The sequence below is a fragment of the Phodopus roborovskii genome, unplaced genomic scaffold (assembly GCF_943737965.1).
Source record: "Phodopus roborovskii unplaced genomic scaffold, PHOROB, whole genome shotgun sequence".
In the NCBI taxonomy this organism is placed as follows: domain Eukaryota; kingdom Metazoa; phylum Chordata; class Mammalia; order Rodentia; family Cricetidae; genus Phodopus; species Phodopus roborovskii.
This window is the reverse complement of record NW_026126636.1, coordinates 14,555,396-14,574,098: the sequence shown is the minus strand read 5'-3', so window position 1 is coordinate 14,574,098 and position 18,703 is coordinate 14,555,396. Positions and strand designations below refer to the sequence as shown.

General features: G+C 51.6%; 1 protein-coding gene across 1 annotated transcript; it reads right to left on the bottom strand.

Moving 5' to 3' along the window:
* Positions 1-13,144: 13,144 nt before the first annotated feature.
* Znf579 (zinc finger protein 579) lies at positions 13,145-17,110 on the bottom strand. Its single transcript, XM_051207255.1, has 2 exons — positions 16,953-17,110; positions 13,145-15,872 (listed from the first exon to the last, which is right to left on the bottom strand). Exon 2 carries the CDS (start codon positions 15,868-15,870, stop codon positions 14,185-14,187), a length of 1,686 nt encoding a protein of 561 aa, XP_051063212.1. The 5' UTR covers positions 15,871-15,872; positions 16,953-17,110; the 3' UTR covers positions 13,145-14,184.
* Positions 17,111-18,703: the final 1,593 nt, after the last annotated feature.

Genomic DNA, 18,703 nt, shown 5'->3' with positions numbered 1-18,703 from the left:
CAATCCCTGGGACATGGTATGAAGGGGCCTGACTCCCAAGAGTTGTCCCCCACTTCCACACATGAACTGTGGTAGACCTATGCCTGCATATTTACACATACACACACACACACACACACACACACACACACGTAAATGCAGTAACATTGAAGAAAGAAAAAATGTGTATTAGCATTTATTTATGTGTGTGTCTACAAGCCTGAACATGCCTCAGCAAGTATATGGAGAGTCAATTTTCTCCTACTCTGTGGGTCCTGGGGATCAAACTTATTATTGCCACCTTGGTGGCAAGCATCTTTACTGGATGTGCGATCTTACATATTTGAGCAAGGATCCACAAGTGAACAAAGCTGTGTACTGGCTGTGTGATGAAAATGTGACCACTCTCCTGGGAACCTGACTCTCGCCTCCCCCCAGGGCAATGGTTCAGTAATGGGTCATTCTGTATTCTGGGAAACTTTATAGGACCACAGGGGTGATGCGCTACAGGGGTGATGGCGCAGGTCTGTAATCCAAGCACTCAGGAGGATTATAAAGTTCAAAGCTGCTTTGTCAGATGTCATCTCAAAATGAAAAGTAAAAACAGGTAGTGATAACAAAGACAGTGTGCCTCAAGGATAGAGCACCTGTGTAAGAATCCAAGATCACCCCCAAGTACACACACACACACACACACACACTCACACACACACTTGAGGGGTGGGCAGTGCTAGGGGGTAGGGATGTAGCTTAGTGGTAGAACAATTGCCCCAGCATGTGTGAGGCCCTACCCTTAGTACTCTGCAGTGGAAGGGACCCCCAACACACAATTTTTGAGACAAGGTCTCATGTAGCCGGCCTCCAAGAATGACCCTGAGCTCCTGATCCCCCGTCTCCACTTCCTGAGAGCTGGGCTAACAGATGTTTGCCACTACACTTAGTTGGCTTCTTTTGAATATTTATTTATTTATTTATTGTAGTTGTATGGCCGTTTTGCCTGAAGAGGGTGTTGGATCCCACAGGAGTTAGGGACAGTTGTGAGCTGCCATGTGGGTGATGGAAACAAAACCCCGATCCCCCACCAGAGCAGCAAGCGCTTTTAAGCATGGAGCCATTTCCCTAGACCGGTAGGTATACCTGTGTTTGCTTATTTGCTTGTTTTGGGGGTTTTTTTTGTGTTTTTTTTTATTTGTTTGTTTGTTTGTTGAGACAGGGTTTCTCTGTGTAACAGCCCTGGATGTCCTAGAACTCCAATTGTAGACCAGGCTGGCCTCTAACTCACAGAGATCCACCTGCCTCTTCCTTCCCCAGTGCTGGGATTTAAGGTATGTGCCACCACCACCTGATTTTTTTTTTTCCTTTAATGTGGTACTAGGGATCAAATGCAGGTTTTGTGTATGCTAGGCAAGTACTCTACCAGCTGAACTAGGTCTTTTTTTATCTATTTATTTGTTTTAGTTTGTATATAAAAAAAAAATCTACATCTTAGCAGGAAACATCCAGGAACCAGAAACCTTACTGTAGTCTACTTAGGATCTCTCTAGAACTCTGGAAACCACAGGCTAAGAACTGGTGCCATCCTCTGTTGTAGAATATTAATTAGAGACGTGACACATTTGTTTATGCTGTCTAATCGCTATTTAATGATGCAAAGATGTGTTACATTCTTTCCTGCTGCATTTGTTTAACTCTGTAAAGCTGTGTTGCTTTGCCTGTCTAAAACACCTGAAAGGCCAATAGCAAGGCAGGAGAGAGGGACAGGCAGGGCTGGCAGGCAGAGAGAATAAATAGGTGGAGAAATCTGGGGGGGGGGGGAGGAAAGGAGCAAGAAAAGAGGAAGACATCAGGGGCCAGCCACCCAGCTACACAACAAGCCTCGGAGGAAGAAAGAAAGAAAAAAAAAAAGGGATAATGTAAGAAAATCTGGCTAAAAACGAGCCAAGCTAAAGCTGGGCAGTCATAAGACATGATAAGCCTCCATGTGTTTTATCTGGAAGCTGGGTGGCGCCCCCCCCCAAAAAAAGAGTAAGGAATAAAAAGAACCAACAACAGTCTTCAACCCCAGGCAGTTTCCCTCCACAACTTATCCTTTCCTAAATGGCCGGCCTTTTCCCATCTCCAGCCTGTTTCTTGGAACGGCCCACCAGAACCCCGAAAGGGCATCCAAACCATGTTCAGCTCTGATAGGGCCTCTCCTCTTCTCCATAGCCTCTTCTGGCTCCCCATTGCTCTTGGAAGAGTCCAAAGCTCCCCCATCCCCGCCCCAGATCGCTCAGGGGCTGGCACCTGCTCCGTCTTATCTCCAGCCTCACCCCATCTCACCCAACACCCCAGTCACACGGAAGGTTTCAGAGTGCCCGAGGCACACTGGGTTCTCTCTGCCACGGGTGTGGGATGAAGAGACAGACTGATGGCCAAATACAGTGGGTCTAATGGTTGCATAAATCCCGTGCGATTAGCAATAATTCTAGCTGGTATTTACTGAACTCTGCGTATTACCAGCCCCTGTGTTAATCCTCGTGGCAGCCCCAGGGAGGTAGGTCCTATTCTTAGCTGTGTTTCATAGTTGAGGAAAGAGAGACTTGTGGAGATTAAGTCTGCTGCTCCTTGTCCTGCTGGGGGTCAGTGGCAGAGTTGGGATCTCCCGTGTAAGCCCTCTGCATCTCACACCCTTGGCAGAGGTTTGTGAACCAAGGGTTAGGGGCAGATAGATGCCAATCACGGTTCCTGTTTTCTTCCATTCAATACGGCCTCGGGGCTACAGCAGATAGAGTCCATCTTTGCCCTATGGGTGCCTGCAAAGCATGTGGACAGCCTGATGATTATTAAACAAATGGAGCGTACCTGACCTAACAGAGGTGGCAAAATTCGAGCCCAAGAGTAGCTCTCAACAGTCCTGCTTGGACAAGGGGGCGGGGGTGTTTGAACAGAAACCATGTGACAAACAAGAGTAGGATTCGAGGCCACTGCAGCCGGGACTGGGTTCTTATCAGAACAAGGAGATTAAATAGCTACCGAGCACCCACCCAGCTGCTATGTATCAAGTGGCGAGGGGCATTCTGAAGTACAGCAGAGACAAAGCCGGCTCTCACAGATATCTACACACAAGCCTTCTACTGACTGGGGAAACAGACTGGGTGGCGGCGGCCATCTATCACTTCAGCATTTGGGAGGTTGAGACAGGAAGATCTGCAGGTTGAGGCTAGCCTGGGTATACTGTGTTAAGGCCAGCCTGGGCTACTAGGCAAGAGAATACTTGAAAAGAAACAAACTGTAGGAAGACTACAGAGACAGGGCAGAGTGATTGATTATGATGTCCTGCGTTCAAATCCAGAATTTTTTTTTTTAAACGAGGCATGGGGGTAGGGCTGAAGAGATAACCGAGAAATTAAGAATACATGTCTCATCAGCTGGGCAGGGGTGGTACCCACCTTTAATCCTAGCACTCAGGAGGCAGAGGCAGGCAGACCTCTATGAGCTGGATGCCAGCCTGGTCTACACAGAGAGTTCCAGGACAGGCTTCAGAAGCTACACAGAGAAACCTTGTCTCAAAACAAAGACAAAAACAACAACAGCAAAAAAGCAGAGCAAGACAAAACAACCAGGCACAATGTTGCTCACTTGTAATCCCAGCACTTGGGAGGTGAAGGAGGAGGAACAGGAGTTCAAAGCCATCCTTGGCTGCATAGCAAGTTCAAAGCCAGCCAACAATAACAAAAATAGACAGGAAGCAAATCCCTGGTTGCTAAGGGCCTGCACGCACACACACACCTGTGTGTGTGTGAGGGGGGGTTAGTATTTCTTTTGTGGTTAGTGAGTACATTTTAAAGTGACTGTTAGCAATGGTTATTGGTTGGGCTCATACTGCAGTGACAGAGAATACTGAAAACAGCCTGTGGGAAACCACAGATCATATTGAACCTTTACTCTTAATCAGTTGATCTTGGTACATTTGATTTATTGCATGCACGTGTGAGGTGCGGGCAGTAGGTGTAGTCTGAGGGAGTCAGTTCTCTCCTCCCACACGGTGGGTCCCAGAACTTGAACTCAGGTCTTCAGGCTTGCTCCCAAAACACCTTTGCCAGCTCAGCCATTTTCTTGGTTTATTTTCTGTTTCTGTGATAAAGAACCAGCTTTGTGGAGGAGGAACGTGTTTATTTGACTTACATGTCCTAAGTCACAGTTCACTGAAGGAAGCCGAGCTAGAAACTCATGGCAGGAGCTTGGAGGAAGGGACCGAGACAGAGACCGTGGAAGAACTCTGTCCAACAGCATGCACATAGCCTTTCTCTCTCTTTCTTTTTTAAGATTTATTTATTAATTATGTATACAGTGTTCTGTCTGCCCGCCAGAAGGGGGCACCAGATCTCATTACAGATGGTTGTGAGCCACCATGTGATTGCTGGGAATTGAACTCAGGACTTCTGGAAGAGCAGTCAGTGCTCTTACCCTCTGAGCCATCTCTCCAGCCCAATAAAAACTACTTTCATTGAAGATCAATTTCATATTTTTTAACCAGTGGTTTTCTTTTTTAAAAATGGATGACCATATGTATGTATGTATTTAATTTTTTTTTTCAATAATAAAGGTAGAACCCAGGGAATTCTACACACTAGGTTAGTGCTCTTACCACTGAGCCCCGCCCCCCAGCCCCTCACTGGAGGATTCTAGGCAGGTGCTCTACCGCTGAGCCACACCTCTAGCTCTGCTTAGTTTTGCTCTTTTGAGACAGATTTTTATTATACAGCCATGCTGGCCTCAAACTCACAACCCTCTTGCTTTTGTCTCCCCAGTACTGAGATTTACAGGTATTTGTCATCATGTCCAGCTGTCCCATGGTCTGTTTGAGCCCCCTTGCCTCCTCTATAAAGTGGGGAATAGGCTAGTATACAATCCTTGCCTTGCTCAGTTGCTGTGCATCTGATGCTGAGGACATGGTAAAGCACGCATGGTCTCTATGGCCCATTGAGAGGGTGGATGACCAATGAGCCATGAGGGGTATACAGGAGGGAGGCTTCAATTCCACTCAGCAGGTGAGGAATGCAGACCAGAGAACTAGCTGTCCAGATAGTTCTGCACCCACTATACTCTTTGTGCTGGCCACAGCCTACCTACCGGTGGAGGTCAGGGGACAGCTTGCAGGAGTTTGTTCTCTGTCCATCACCTGGGTCCTGGGATCAAACTCACATCATCAAGGTTGTCGGCAAGCGCCTTTACCCTCAGAGACCTCTCACAGCCCTTCCAGACACAATTCTAGATGGGGATCAGTGTTTAAACCTGGCTGAGGCTGAGCATGTAGTCCACACAGATGGTGGGACATGGTGGCACGGTTTCCTGTAAAGACACACCTGCAGCTGGGTGTGGTGACACCCACATGTAATCCCAGAGAGGTGCAAGCTGGAGGACCAGGAGTTGAAGGCCAGCCCGGACCCGTGGACCCCATCTCCACGGCATATTGTAGGTGTGGTGATGTGTAGGCGGAAGAATCTGTCCCACCTGGTCCTGCAGCCGATTAACCCCAAATAAACACACAGAGACTTACATTAATTTATAAACTGTTTGGCTGATGGGTAGGGCTTCTTACTGGCTACCTCTCTCTCTCTGTCTCTCTTTCTCTCTCTCTAATTATTAATGCATTTCTATTCATCTTGGCTTTACCCGGCATGTTACCCAGCAGGTTACTCCTTCTGCCTCTACATGGTGTCTCCTCTCTGCCTTCCTCGCCCTGGCCTTCTCTTATGCTTCCTGCCTGGCTACTGACCACCAGGGTTTTACTCATCAACCAATAGGAGAAACGTATACACAAAAGGGCATCTACCATCAGGGATGTATGGCTGTAATCCCAGCTCTTGGGAGGTGGAGGCAGGAGGATTCAGAGTTCAAGGACATCCTCAGCTATGGACGAGCTCAAGGCCAGCCAGCAAGAGACCTTGTCTCCAAAATAAATAAATAAATAAATAAATGTGGTTGACACCTGAGGAATGACACCTGAGGTTGTCCTCTGTCTTCCAAACATGCCCCGGCCCTCGGGATCAGTGGACGGGGACCCTGAGGGAGGGAGGGAGAATGAGGAGACACGTGAGATGGGGACAAGACAGTCTTCTGATCAAGTCTCGTTTATTGAACATAACCACAGGGTTCAAGTAGTGGAGAAACGAGGGAATGGGCCAAAGGGAGCATGTGAGGGAGGCAGAACGCCCTTCCAAGCAGAGTGCGGGTGTCTGCTGTAAGATAACGTGCTGTACCATAAGCCTGCAGCTGGGACTCTTTCAGGGTCAGGCTGCATCATGTTTAACAGGAGAACAGTCATAGGGGAATGGAAAATTACCAGTGTATTAGTATCTAAGAGAGTAGTAGGAAAGATGGCTGTTGAGACGCTAACTTTGCTCCCGAGTTCCCCACAGGTTCCCCCCCCCCTTTAAATATAGTATATAAAGGCCAGAGGCAGGATATCCTTGAGGGGACTGTGCCTGTCTTAGGCCAGAGGAGTTATTGGATCAGGAGTGTGGCATCGCCTTACCCGTCATTGGAGATGACATCTTGTGATGACCATTCCTGTCTTAGGGGGGCTATTGGGGCAGGACCCTGTCCTTCCTCTGTTGCCCACCATTGGCTAACCAGCCCTGCTCACCAAGGAGAGGATGACTCTGATGAATTTATCGATACACAGAGTTAGCTGTGTATTGGCTAGAGTTCATCATAGCTGTCTTCCATTTCGGCCATATCAAGGTGATGATGATGCACCTGTAGGGGTTGCGTTTTTTTTATAGCATCAATTTGATTTTTTAATGAAGGCCATCAATTTATTGGATAGAAAAAGTCCTAGCAATAAAGAATTAGTAGGCCAAGCAGGGGTCCTCGCAGGGGAATTAGGTGAGGCGGGAGTCTGTTCCAGGCCCTCCAAATGGGTTGATCAAACAGGCCTCTGTGATGCTTCTCGAGCTCTTCTTGGTGTTTCTTGATTCTGTCTCGAACTATTCTGGATTTGTTAGCATAAAAGCAGCATTTTTCCTGTAAAGTGTCCATGAAGGCAGAGGCTGAGTGCATGTGGCTACGAGTCAGAGGACCCTGAAGGTTTCTAGGGAAAGGCAACGGAAGACGCCTTGTGTGGGCTCAACTGTCTGATGTCAGCTCAGACCTCTGACCCTCCAGGAGAGTGCAATGTGTAATCTCTGTTGTTTCTTTTGTTTGTTGTTTGTTTTTGGCTTTTTGTTTTGTTTTGTTTTTGGAGGCAGGGTTTCTCTGTGTAGCTTTGGAGACTGTCCTGGAACTAGCTCTTCTAGACCAGGCTGGTCTCGAACTCACAGAGATCCTCCTGCCTCTGCCTCCCGAGTGCTGGGACTAAAGGCGTGCCACCAACACCCAGCTAATCTCTGTTGTTTCAAGCTTCGTCACAATGACTTAAGAAAAGGAACAGATGGGCACACTGGAATCAAAGAGAAAGAATTCTTACCTACACCTCAGCCAGGTGACACAGTTAACAGTGCTGGCCATAAGTTACTTCAATGACAGCTAACCCCTGACAGGAGAAAAAAATAAAAACAAAAACAGAGAGAGAGAGATAGAGGCATGGAGAGATGGTGACAGAGAGGAAAAAAAGGGATGGAGACAGATAGTGTTAGAGAGATAAAGACAATGAGAGAGATACAGGGAGAAAGAGAGAGACACAGAGACCGACAGAAAGATGCAGAGAGACGCAGGGAGAGACATAGAGGGATAGAAGAGGCAGAGAAAGACAGAGAAGCAGAAACAGCGTTGGGGAGAGACAGCAACCAAGAAATGAGACGCACAGAAAGGGCGGGGCTAACGCGTTTGCTCGGAAGGCTGCTCATTTTTGACGCCGTACCCTGAAACGGCACCCACAAGGGAGCCGACTCTTTCTATGGGTCAAGAATCCGGGGCAGGTGCAGGCTCCCCAAGACTGAACTCATATGTGGGCTGGGCTGGGTCGTGCTCAGAGCTCATTTAGATTGGGGTGCTACCCAATTCCGTGTGAACATAGGACTGCCACCTTGCTAGTTATGGGAAGGAACTGCTCTCAGTTTCAGAGGCCATCTGTGTTCTTTGCTATGTGGTATGGTACGTGCGCCTCCCAGGTCAACAGCAAAGAGCATCCCCCAGGGGGAATCATCCTCTGGCCACAGGAGGAGCAGAGCTCCTTTTAGGATGTCATCTGGCGAGGCCACGCCCACTGACAGCCATGTCCCTGAGCTTCAGGGAAGCTGGTTAGTGTCTCCTGCCAGGTCACCCAACCATTGCACCTGGGAAAGGACCAGGTGGAATAAATGAATTCAGAGATCTAGGGGTCAGCTTACATTCTGTGGCGTGAGGGGACAGCAGAGGGCAGGGGAGGGTCATGGGTGGAGGTTAGAGCATTTAGCATTTACAGGGAGACCTGGAGGGAAGGATAGGGATGCTCCAGGCAGAGAACTCCCCATCAAACCTACAAGAGGTGAGAGCTCGGCTGCACCAGGAGTGGACAGTGGCAGGGACACAGACAAGGTGAGGTTCCTGTCCCCGGAAGTTTACATGACAGTGACCCAGGAGAGCAGCTGAGTCTGCAGGCCTGGAGGTAGCAATCTGCACAGAGTTGGTCTCTGGCTCTCTCTTTCTCTTCTCTTTTATCTCCTGTCCTGTCTCTTTCCGTATTTCCCCATCCCCCCCCCCCCGTGTGTGTGTGTGTGTGTGTGTGTGTGTGTGTGTGTGTGTGTGTATCTCCAATTCTCTTTCTTCCTGGCTTTCTCTTTATCACCCCATCTCTCTTTGTCTGTCTGTCTGTCTCTCTCTGTATATTTGCCTCTCTCCTTGTCTCTGATCTTTTCATCTCTGCATCCACTCATCTCTTCTCTCTGTCTGCCTATCCATGTCTCCTCACATCCCCTCCTCCCTTCTCCTTGATTTCCCTTCTCCCCCCCACCCACCCCCCACTGCTGAGTGGGAGCTGAGGGTGGCTGCAGAGTTCTTGCCCAGTCGGTTCCCTGCCTGGCACCGTGTGGGCTGTGGCAGATAAGGCTTGGAGAGGCTGGGGGTGTTGCCCAGACACATTCCAGAGCCAGCCTAGAAGAGGCACAGCTCTCCCCCGCTGGGGACCTGGCAAGTCGCTGTTCCTGCAGCCTCTGCCTCCCTGGAGAGGGGTGTGTCTGGGTCTGGATCTGTGGTCTCTGTTTCCCTGTTTGCACCCACATCACAACAGGCAAGCTCCAATGAAATAAATAACATGGAGGCAGACAGAAGCCATTCAATCTGTAACATGTCACCCAACCCATAAAGCAATGCCCCTGAGGTAACTTGATGCACAGAAGTGATGGAATGAATAACTAAACCAAGACATGGGGAGAAGGGACAACACTTCCTTCTACCGAGAGACAAAGGGTTGTTCTAGAAATTTCCATCTCTCTGAGGAGCTTAATTGCCACCTCCCCCCCCCATGCCATGCACTTGTTTAAGAAGAACAGACGCTAGGCCACCATGGTTGGAACTGTGCATGATCCCGGTATTCAGGTGGCTGATTAGGAGGACGGAGTCGGAGACCAGCCTGGGCTTGTCTGAAACAGAAAACAGAACAAAAACAAACTGAGGTGGCATGTACCTGTAATCTCAGTTTGGGAGGTAGAGGCTGAGGCTGAGGAATTCAAGGATAGCCTTGGTTACACGAGACACCGTCATCAAACGAAACAAAACAGAGTACAGGCTGGGCCTTGTGAGGAAGACGTGATCCAAAGACCATGGCCAGTCTGGGGAAATTAGAAATTCAGTCTCAAAGTAGATAATCAAAGTGTCTGCAAAGATGGCTAAGGACACTTGTAGCTCTCGAAGAAGAAGGGGCTTAAATAGAGATAAGGAGACAGGAAAGAGAAGGAAGAGGAAAGGGAGGAGAGGGGAAGGAAAAATGGAAGAAAAATCAGGTTGCACGGAGAGCAACAGATGGAGAGACAAACTGGAAACAGAGACAAAGAGGAAGGAAGGGCTCAACCACCTGTCACTCCAGCCTCGGGGGATCCAGCGCCCTCTCCTGGCCCCCCTGGGCAACCACACCCACATGCTCACACACAGAGCCACATATACCCAAAATAAAAACAAATGTTGTTTTAAAGTTAAGAGAGCTGGGGGTATAGCTCAGGATCCAGCAGCGAAGAGCTGGAGATGTGCCTCAGCAGTCGGGTGCCGGTCCAGGTTCTAGCTCTAGGTAGAGTGAGGTGACTCAGCCGTAAGGGCATTTGCAGCCCAGCCTGGTGATCTGAGGGCAACCTCAGAGACTCCCATGGGTGTGACACAGAACTGACTCTTGTAAGTTGTCCTCTGACTGCCACACATGCTAGGGCACACATGCCCATATACTTGGGCACACTTGCACACATATGTACGCTGCATGGGAATAAGTGTGGGAAAACTGAAAAGAAACGAAAGAAAAGCAAGGAAAGGCAACAAGTTAACCACGGTTAACCACACACCTATAATCCTCGAACTTGGGACACTGTGGAGACTGAGGCAGGGGGATCGCTAGTTGCAATGAGCCCGGGCTACTTGGGGTGGGGGAGCACACACTTCTGTTTCTCTCCTCACCAAGTATTTTCACAGAAGCCAGGGAGGATCTCTACACCAGGGAGGGCTTTACTCTGTTCCCTTACATGTCTTTGTCAAAATTTGCCCATCGTAACACGTGTGTTTCCCTGCATTTAAATTTTTCTCAGGACAAGAAGTTTAGGCACCTGCTATGCTGTACATGCCTACTGTCTGTAGTGAGATGATACTCGTAAATGGCTTTAAAAGGAAGCTTTCCTTAAAGGATGGATGCACGAAAACACCATACTTTTAACACAACTCCTCTGCAAATTTGTGAATTTCTGACTGAGCCATTTTCTGTTGCTCTGTCTGATAAGACACGTGACCAGGGTAACATCATATAGATGAGAGTGTTTGCTTGGGCTCACAGTTTCAGAGGGCTGGAGTCCATGACCATCACGGGGTGCGGTGCGGGGCAAGCATGGCAGCAGGCGGGGCGGGCATGGCGCTGGGCAGTGACTGAGAGCTCACATCCTAATCCACACTGGGTATGGCACAGGCTTTCGAGACTTCAAAGCCCACTCCCAATGACACACCTCCTTCAACAAGGTCTCATCTCCTGATCCTTCCCAAACAGCTCCACCAACTGGAGACTAAGTATTCAAAAAGAGTATGGCGGCCATTCTAATTCAAACCAACACAATTTCAAACTGCTCTAAAATAAGGTTTTAAATATACATATATATATATAAAATATATTATATGTATATATATATGATATATATATGGATGGATATTGCATGGGAAATAAGATTCCGGAACACAATATAGGTTGATGGATGTTTATTCAGGGGAGAAATCACTCACACCAGAAACAGATGACTGCTGCAGGTTCCTGTTCCAAGGGTGCCCCCGGATACCCTCTGTCTCCAACCAGGTAGTGAGAGAGTGAGCTGGGGTCTAGGACCCCATGCATAGCCCCCACTGGTCTCGTCTGCACCTGTCCCCACGCCCCAATGGGCATGGTCAATGCAACAGTTATGGGCGGGGTGGATATCTCACTACAGATGGACAATGATAGACAGATGATTGGATGAGTAGACATAAATGGATGATAAAGGGATGGATGGATAAATCAATAACAGATGGGTGATTAATGAATAGATGATGGTTTTTGGGTGAATGGATGGATGGATAGATAATAGATGGGTGTCAATAGATGACAGACAGATGAAGGATGGTGGAGGGATGGGTGAATAATGAATGCAAGGACAGCCGTCGCAAATGGATAGATGGATGGTGGATGGACAGATAAGAGACAGATGGATGGATGATGAATGAATGAACGGATGACAGATGGATGTCAGGAGATGATAAGTGGGATGGCTGAGCGGTAGATGAATGGCAAATAGAGGTCAATAGATGACAGAGGGAGGAATGATGGATGGATGGGTGACAAATGCAAGGACAGCCATCACAAATGGATAGTCAACAGGAAGATGGTAGATGGGTGGATGAATGGATAACAGAGTAGATGATGGAGTGCTGGGGAGCTGGGTGGGTTATATATAGGTATAAATGGGCAACAAAAAATGATGCATGAATGAATGGATAACCGATGAATAGATGATGGTAGATGGATAATGAACATATGGGTAGAAGAATGGCTGGATGAGTGGATGGATAGGATCTGGATAGATGATGATAGATGAAATAATGGATTGATTTATTAAGAAGCAAACACGGGAAAGTGCAAGTTTTGGACTCTAGGATACTAGTATGCGTTCATTTTCAAGTATCTATTCGTATAAAATTTTCACAAAACCATGGTAAACAGAAGAGGGCCGAACCCTTCTGGCTTCTGCATGAAGCACTCTACCAACTCCCCATTTCACTTCAGCTAAGATTGAAAAGTGTCCGCATGAACCCTCCCATCGTCTCCCAGATTCCGCCCCCTACCTGTCCTTCCCCCCATTCTTTTGTTTTTTTAGGTTTATTCATACTCATGGATGTTTTGCCTGTGTGTGTGTATGTGCACCACATGTGTGGATGGTGCCTGTGGGGAGTCAGAAGAAGACACTGAATCCCCCGGGGGACTGGAGTTATGGGTGGTTGTGAGCTGGCATGTGGGTGCTGGGAACTGAACGAGGGTCTGTTGTGAAGTCACACCGATCCTTCTCTTCAGCCCCCCCCTCCTTCCACACCTCTTCCTCTGTAGTCAAGTGGGTCTCTTTGCTCCTTGGCCATGCCTCGGAACCTCTGTACAGCTGTGCTTTCACTCTGAGACACATCCCCCATGGCCGCTGTGACTCTTTCCTTCCATCCTGCTTCTATGGGCCTGTGCTTCCCACCCGCCCTTTCTACACCCCTCCCTAATAAGGTGATTTTTACACTTACTTATTTTGTGTGTGTGTGTGTGTGTGTGTGAGTGTGTATGTGCATGCGTGCACAGACATCATGGTTAGCATGTAGAGGTCAGAGGAAAGCTTGCAGGAATCAGTTTCCTCCTCCCACCATTTGGGTCTCCAGTTCTCAGGCTCAGCTGCAAGTGCCTTTACCCACTGAGCCACCTTGGTGGCCCCGAAGATGCTTTTCCATTACCCACTTGCTTCATCTTCTTGTTCATGTCCTCCCACCAGAATGAAAGTCTGTACACTTTGAGAAAGGATTGTGTGTTTTATTAACAGAAGAACGAAGAGGCACCCAGGACAACGCTCTGCACAATGTAGGGGCTCCATGAGATGGAATGAATCACTGAATAGGGGCTAGAAGCATGGGCTATATGGAGCCACAGTGTCTGGGGGCCATATCTGGCTTGTTGCTGTGTGATGCTAAGATACAGGCTTGTTTTGACCATCTCCATCCCCTAAATGCTGCGATTACAACTGTGTACCACCTCGCCCAACTCAGATCATATCTGGTTCTTGGATTTCCCCGGGAAAATGGAGACTACTGTCACCGTCACGATTGTAACAGGCAGGAACTTTGGGAAACATCTAGTGTTTTCTCGGAAAGGGGCTTGTAGACTTCCCACACGGAGTAATAATCCCGTGCCTAGAAATCTGCCCTAGAGAAACGAAAAGAGTGCATACCATGCTGATTTGCTAAACTGCGCGGGCGGGATTCCTGAGCGCAGTCATCAAAGGCGTTCCTTCTCAGCGCCCTCAACTTTCTTCTCCATCCAGGGTTCCCGGACTTCTTTCGTCTTCAATATGGAACTTCCTCCTGGGATCTGGTGTGCGAGCATCCTTGTTCAGAACCCAAGCAGGGGCAAATCCTGACTCACCCAGCCCCCACTTCCACAGACAGCCTCACTCGTGGGTTGCACGAACTCACATTTATTCACAGAGACAGAAGAACGGGAGGGGGGGAACAGACCTTTCTCACTGAGAACCCCCAGTGTCTGGCAGTTCCAAAGAGGTGATGGTGTCCAGTGTTTGTAATGGGGATGGGCAGGCTGGGGCCAACCCACCAGTCTCTATGCTTGTGGCCAAGTGCCCTCCGCCTTGTCCTGCCTTTACTTAAGACACGCGTTGGGGTGTTTCCTAACCAGCTTCAGGGGTCCAGGGACAGGTAAAAGGGAAAGTGGAAAGTGAATGACACAGGGCTCAGGGGGAGGCAGAGGAGGTATCTTTTTTAGCTTCCCTCTTCCTTACTTCAAACCGGGAGCTCAATTGGAGGGGCGGAGGGTGGATGTGAGGGTCAGGAGGCCAAGCCCCCCAATCCGTGTAGGTGGGCCTTGCTGTCCACCTCCTCATCTTCCATCTCGAAGGCTGAATGGTCTTGGCTGTCAAAACAGGAGGCGCTGAGAAAGACAGGGGGTGCCCGCGGGGACTGCGGTGGGGTGCCGGGTGAGGGCGGCTCTTCCTTGATGTGTGCGATGGACAAAGGGAGCCCTTCTGTCTCCTGCTTAAGCGGAGTTTGGGGCGACTGTGCGGCCTGGGACTGGAGCGCCTGCAAGGCAGTGGCCCTCTCCAGCTCAGCCCGTTCCAGCTCCGCGCGGTGGCAGCGCTGGTGGCGCAGCAGGCTGTAGGCGCGGGAGAACCGGCGTGGGCATCGAGGGCACGGATGCGGGGCGGGACCCCCAGCGTGGACTTGTGCGTGACGGGCCAGGTCTGCCAGCCGTTTGAACTCCCGCTGGCAGCGCACGCACTGGAAAGGTCGTGCCCCAGAGTGGGTGACCCCGTGCTGACGCAGGTGTGCCCGGCGTCGAAAACCTTTGCCACACTCGGGACACCAAAACCGTGGCTCCCCCGCCGGGGGCCGGGATGGGGTGGCATCTCCTCCATTCTGCCCGCCTTCACCCCCTTCCGATGCACCCCCACATTCTGCCCCTTCGCCCCCCTCAGGTCCTTTCCCTGAGTTCCGTCCACCCGAGGACTTGTCGTCCTTCTTACCGGCCCCGGGCAGTGGGGCCAGCAGGCTGAGAGGGCCGTGGACGCGGCGATGCTGGCGGAGGTAGGAGGCCAGGCGGAAGGCCAGGCCGCAGTCTGGACACACAAAAGGCCGATCGGTGGAGTGGACTAGCCGGTGACGCGACAGGGACCAGGGCCTGGCGAAAGCCTTGAGGCAAATAGAACACTGGTGTCGCTTGGGGCGGGGTGGGGGTCCCCCTTCGCCCTCCTGTTCGCCCTCAGGGCGCAGACACGGGTGCGCCTTGAGCTCCCCCTTCGTGGCGAAGGCTTCGCGACAGCGGAGACACAGCAGCGTCCAGTCGGCCTGGAGGAGGACCTGTTTCTCTTCCTGTCGCCCCGCGGCCAGCGCCAGCTCTGCCCTTAGCTCCGCTGCCCCGGCCTCGGCCTCCTCGGCCTCTGATGCCCGAGGATCGGTACTCGTGGGGGCAGCCACGGGGGCCGGGTCCCCAGCGGGCCACGTCTCAGGCCGCGCTGCCGCTGCCTCCTCCGCAACCCCGGCCACTGCGGTGGAGGGCTGCTCCACACCCTCGTCCTGTGGACCCCAACTGGACTCGGGCTCCTCCTTCACGGCCCTCTGCGTGGACAGATCCGCCTCGCCACCTGCGTGCTCCTGGGCCAGGTGGCGCCTGAGCTGGGCCGGCTCCGGGAAGGTGCGTGGACAGGCAGCGCAGCGCAGCGGGGGCTGGGGCCCGTGGCCACGGAGGTGGCGGGACAGGTGGGCAGGCCTGCGGAAAGCTTTGGGGCACAGGGGACAGGCGTGGGGCCGGAGGCCTGAGTGGCTCAACCGGTGTCGAGACAAGTAGTAAGGGAAGCGGAAGAGGCGACCACAGGTGGGGCAGGGCAGAGGTGCCCTAGGGGCTCCAGCACCCCCTCTGCCACGACCACGGCCTCGACCCCGGCCCCGGCCCCGGCCCCGGCCTCGGGCACGGTGAGGTGGGCTGCCCTGGGCAGGTGGAGGGGGCTGTGGATCCATGCCTGTGGGGGTGGGGTGGGGAGGGGAGAGGCAGGGGTGGGGAGAAGAGATGAAGGGTGTGGGGTGTGGTGAAGAGCAGAGGTAGAGGAGGGTAGCCCCTCAGTGCAGAAGACCAGACAGGCGAGGAGGGGAGGGGGGTGGCGAAGAGGCAGAGTCGGTAAAGGGGAGGAGAGAGTTGTGGACAAACAGGATAGAGCAACAAGGTCCGGGAGAAATGGAAGGGGTTGAGAGAGAGAGACAGAGAGAGGGAGCACACAGACATCAGAGGCGGGGACAGACAGGAAGACAGAACAATACATAGGAGATAGGGAGACAAAATCAGCCAACTGAGTTTGCTCTAGGGCCCGTGCGCTCGAACATTCTCAGTGGGATGGGGAACCAGTCCACCCTTGGGACCCAAGTGGGGTGGGATTCAGTAAAGAGACCCTGGAATGAAGTGAATGTACACCCAGAAGCCAGGGGCTGGGAGGAACCAGAGTCTGAGGGAGGAGGCTGGGGTCTGGACTCCTGGGTCTGAGGGAGGAGGCTGGGGGTCTGGACTCCTGGGTCTGAGGGAGGAGGCTGGGGTCTGGACTCCTGGGTCTGAGGGAGGAGGCTGGGGTCTGGACTCCTGGGTCTGAGGGAGGAGGCTGGGGTCTGGACTCCTGGGTCTGCAGGAGGAGGCTGGGGTCTGCAGGAGGGCTTGAAGGAGTACCGAGTCCCGGATCCACAAGTCTCAGGCAGGAAGACTGAAGGCTAGAATTCCCGGGTCTCAGACAGAACAGGATAGACGCGCCCCTGAGTCTGGGTGAGGGGAGGAGCTGGGTAGGGGGCCCTGACTCACAAGACAAGGGAGAGGAGAGGGCTGGGAGCTGGGCTGCAGAAAACCCCCGGGGTGGAGGTAGCTGTGGCCAGACCCCCGGCCGGGCGTGGTGTCGGGGGGAGGGCGTGGAGCCTGCAGGCTGTCGGGGGCCCTAGGTCCAAAAGGGGGCTATCTGTTCCGGGTGGGTATGATCTGCAGAACTGGGGCGGCGGGCCAAGGCCTTGCGGATCGCTCCGCGCAGAGCCCGGGGCTCGCCCCAGCCTCTGGGCGCCGGTCTTACCTCCACCTCCTGCGCTCCTTTCTTCCTTCCCTGCTGCCGGGCGATCGCGGACAGTGGTGGCGGGGAGGGAGGGGGCCGAGCGTGGTGGGGGAGTGGAGGAGGAGGCTGGGCTGGGTGTTACAGCCTAAGCTTTCCCCCCGGAAACCCGGTGTTTGGTCGGAGGCTAGAAGAGGAAAGACTGGCTGAGAAGCCGGAAGCGGAGGGACAGGGACCTTGGGGGGCAGAGAGGGAGGGCGGTGCTGCTCCTGAATCCTGAGAGGGGAAGGTGCTGAAGGTCTGTCTTTTGGACCCTCAGAGGAACTGCAAGCCTGGGGCGCTGGATCCAACTCACCACCCCTCCCTCCATTTCCCATGGATGACACATATTCATTCATTCTTTCAACAAACAGGCGTTTACGAAGCCCTGCCGGTGCCAGGCACTGAGCTGGGCTGCCGAGTCTGAAGGAGGGTTGGAGGAGGCAGGGATGGGGATGAACGGAGCAGTGAGTGATACAAGCTTGAGAGTGTACCCGCACTCCATAATAGAGCCCGCTTCCCCTTGGTTGCCTGGGCAACCAATTCTCTCTTCTCCGAGCCTCAGTTTCCCCCCTTTATGGTAAGCCTCTGGAGCGCAACCGGACCAGTTTTATCAGAGCACCTACTGTGGGCTGGCTCTGTCCTTGGTGCTGGATCGATGCAAGGGGGCCGGACCAGAATCAGTCGCACAGTGTGTGATGAGGGAAGATGCTTGGGGATACACGGGATGTGGGAGGCGGTAGGAGTGGACTCCTTATTCCTCTAGTCTTCCTTGGCGATAGTGTTTCATTGAACCTGGAGGTTCCAGAACCACATCTCAAAGTTCATGCGATAGAGAAAGAGGCCAGTTTCAGGAATCTACCTGTGTTACCTTTTTTTTTTTTTTTTTTGGGGGGGGGAGGAGTGGGTTAAATTCATGCCAAACATTGTTGGCAAAAGTGCGGGTAAACAGTTCCTTTTGCACATGTCTGAGGCGAGTAGAAGTTTGCAGAGCTTTAACAGCTTAGCAATCCCAGGAATTTACACTTCAGAGTCCAGAATCACGCAATATTATTTTTATGCCAGGTTCATTGCTACAGTTTTGGTTTTTTGCTTTAAAAAAAATTGTATATGTAGGTATCTGAGGCTGGCAAGATGGCCCAGTGTAAAGGTGCCTGCCTTACGGCTGTTGACCTGAGTTGGATGTTGAGGACCCACAGAGTGGAAAAGGAGAACAGATTCCTGTGGGTTGTCCTCTGATCTACACACACACACACACACACACACACACACACACACACACACACACAAATACAAATGCATCGGGCTGAGAAGCTGGCTCTGTGGTTAAGAGTGTTGATGCTGTTCCAGAGGCCTGGGGCTTGGTTCCCAGCACCCAAGTCAGGGGCCATAGAATCCCCTGTAACTTCAGCTCCAACACCCTCTTCTGTCTTCTGAGAGGATATGCGCAGACACCCCCACAGACACTTAAAAATAAACAAAATCAACTGCAGTTCATTTTGATTACATTTATTATTGATGTATGTGGGGTGCGCACATACCATGGTACACGTGTGGAGGTCAGAGGGCAACTTTCAGGGGTCAATTCTCTCCTATGACATGGGTCCTGGGACTGAACTCTGGTCTTCAGGCTTGGGTACAAGGGACTGTGCTGACTGAGCCTTCTTACTGGTCCACTACTGCAGTCTCCAACATCACTGTGAGTGGCTGAAGGTCTCAGGAAGATATCTGAGGAA

Excerpts from the sequence above, each read along its gene's own strand:
- Znf579 (XM_051207255.1), bottom strand. The coding sequence starts at position 15,870 with ATGGATCCACAGCCCCCTCCACCTGCCCAGGGCAGCCCACCTCACCGT.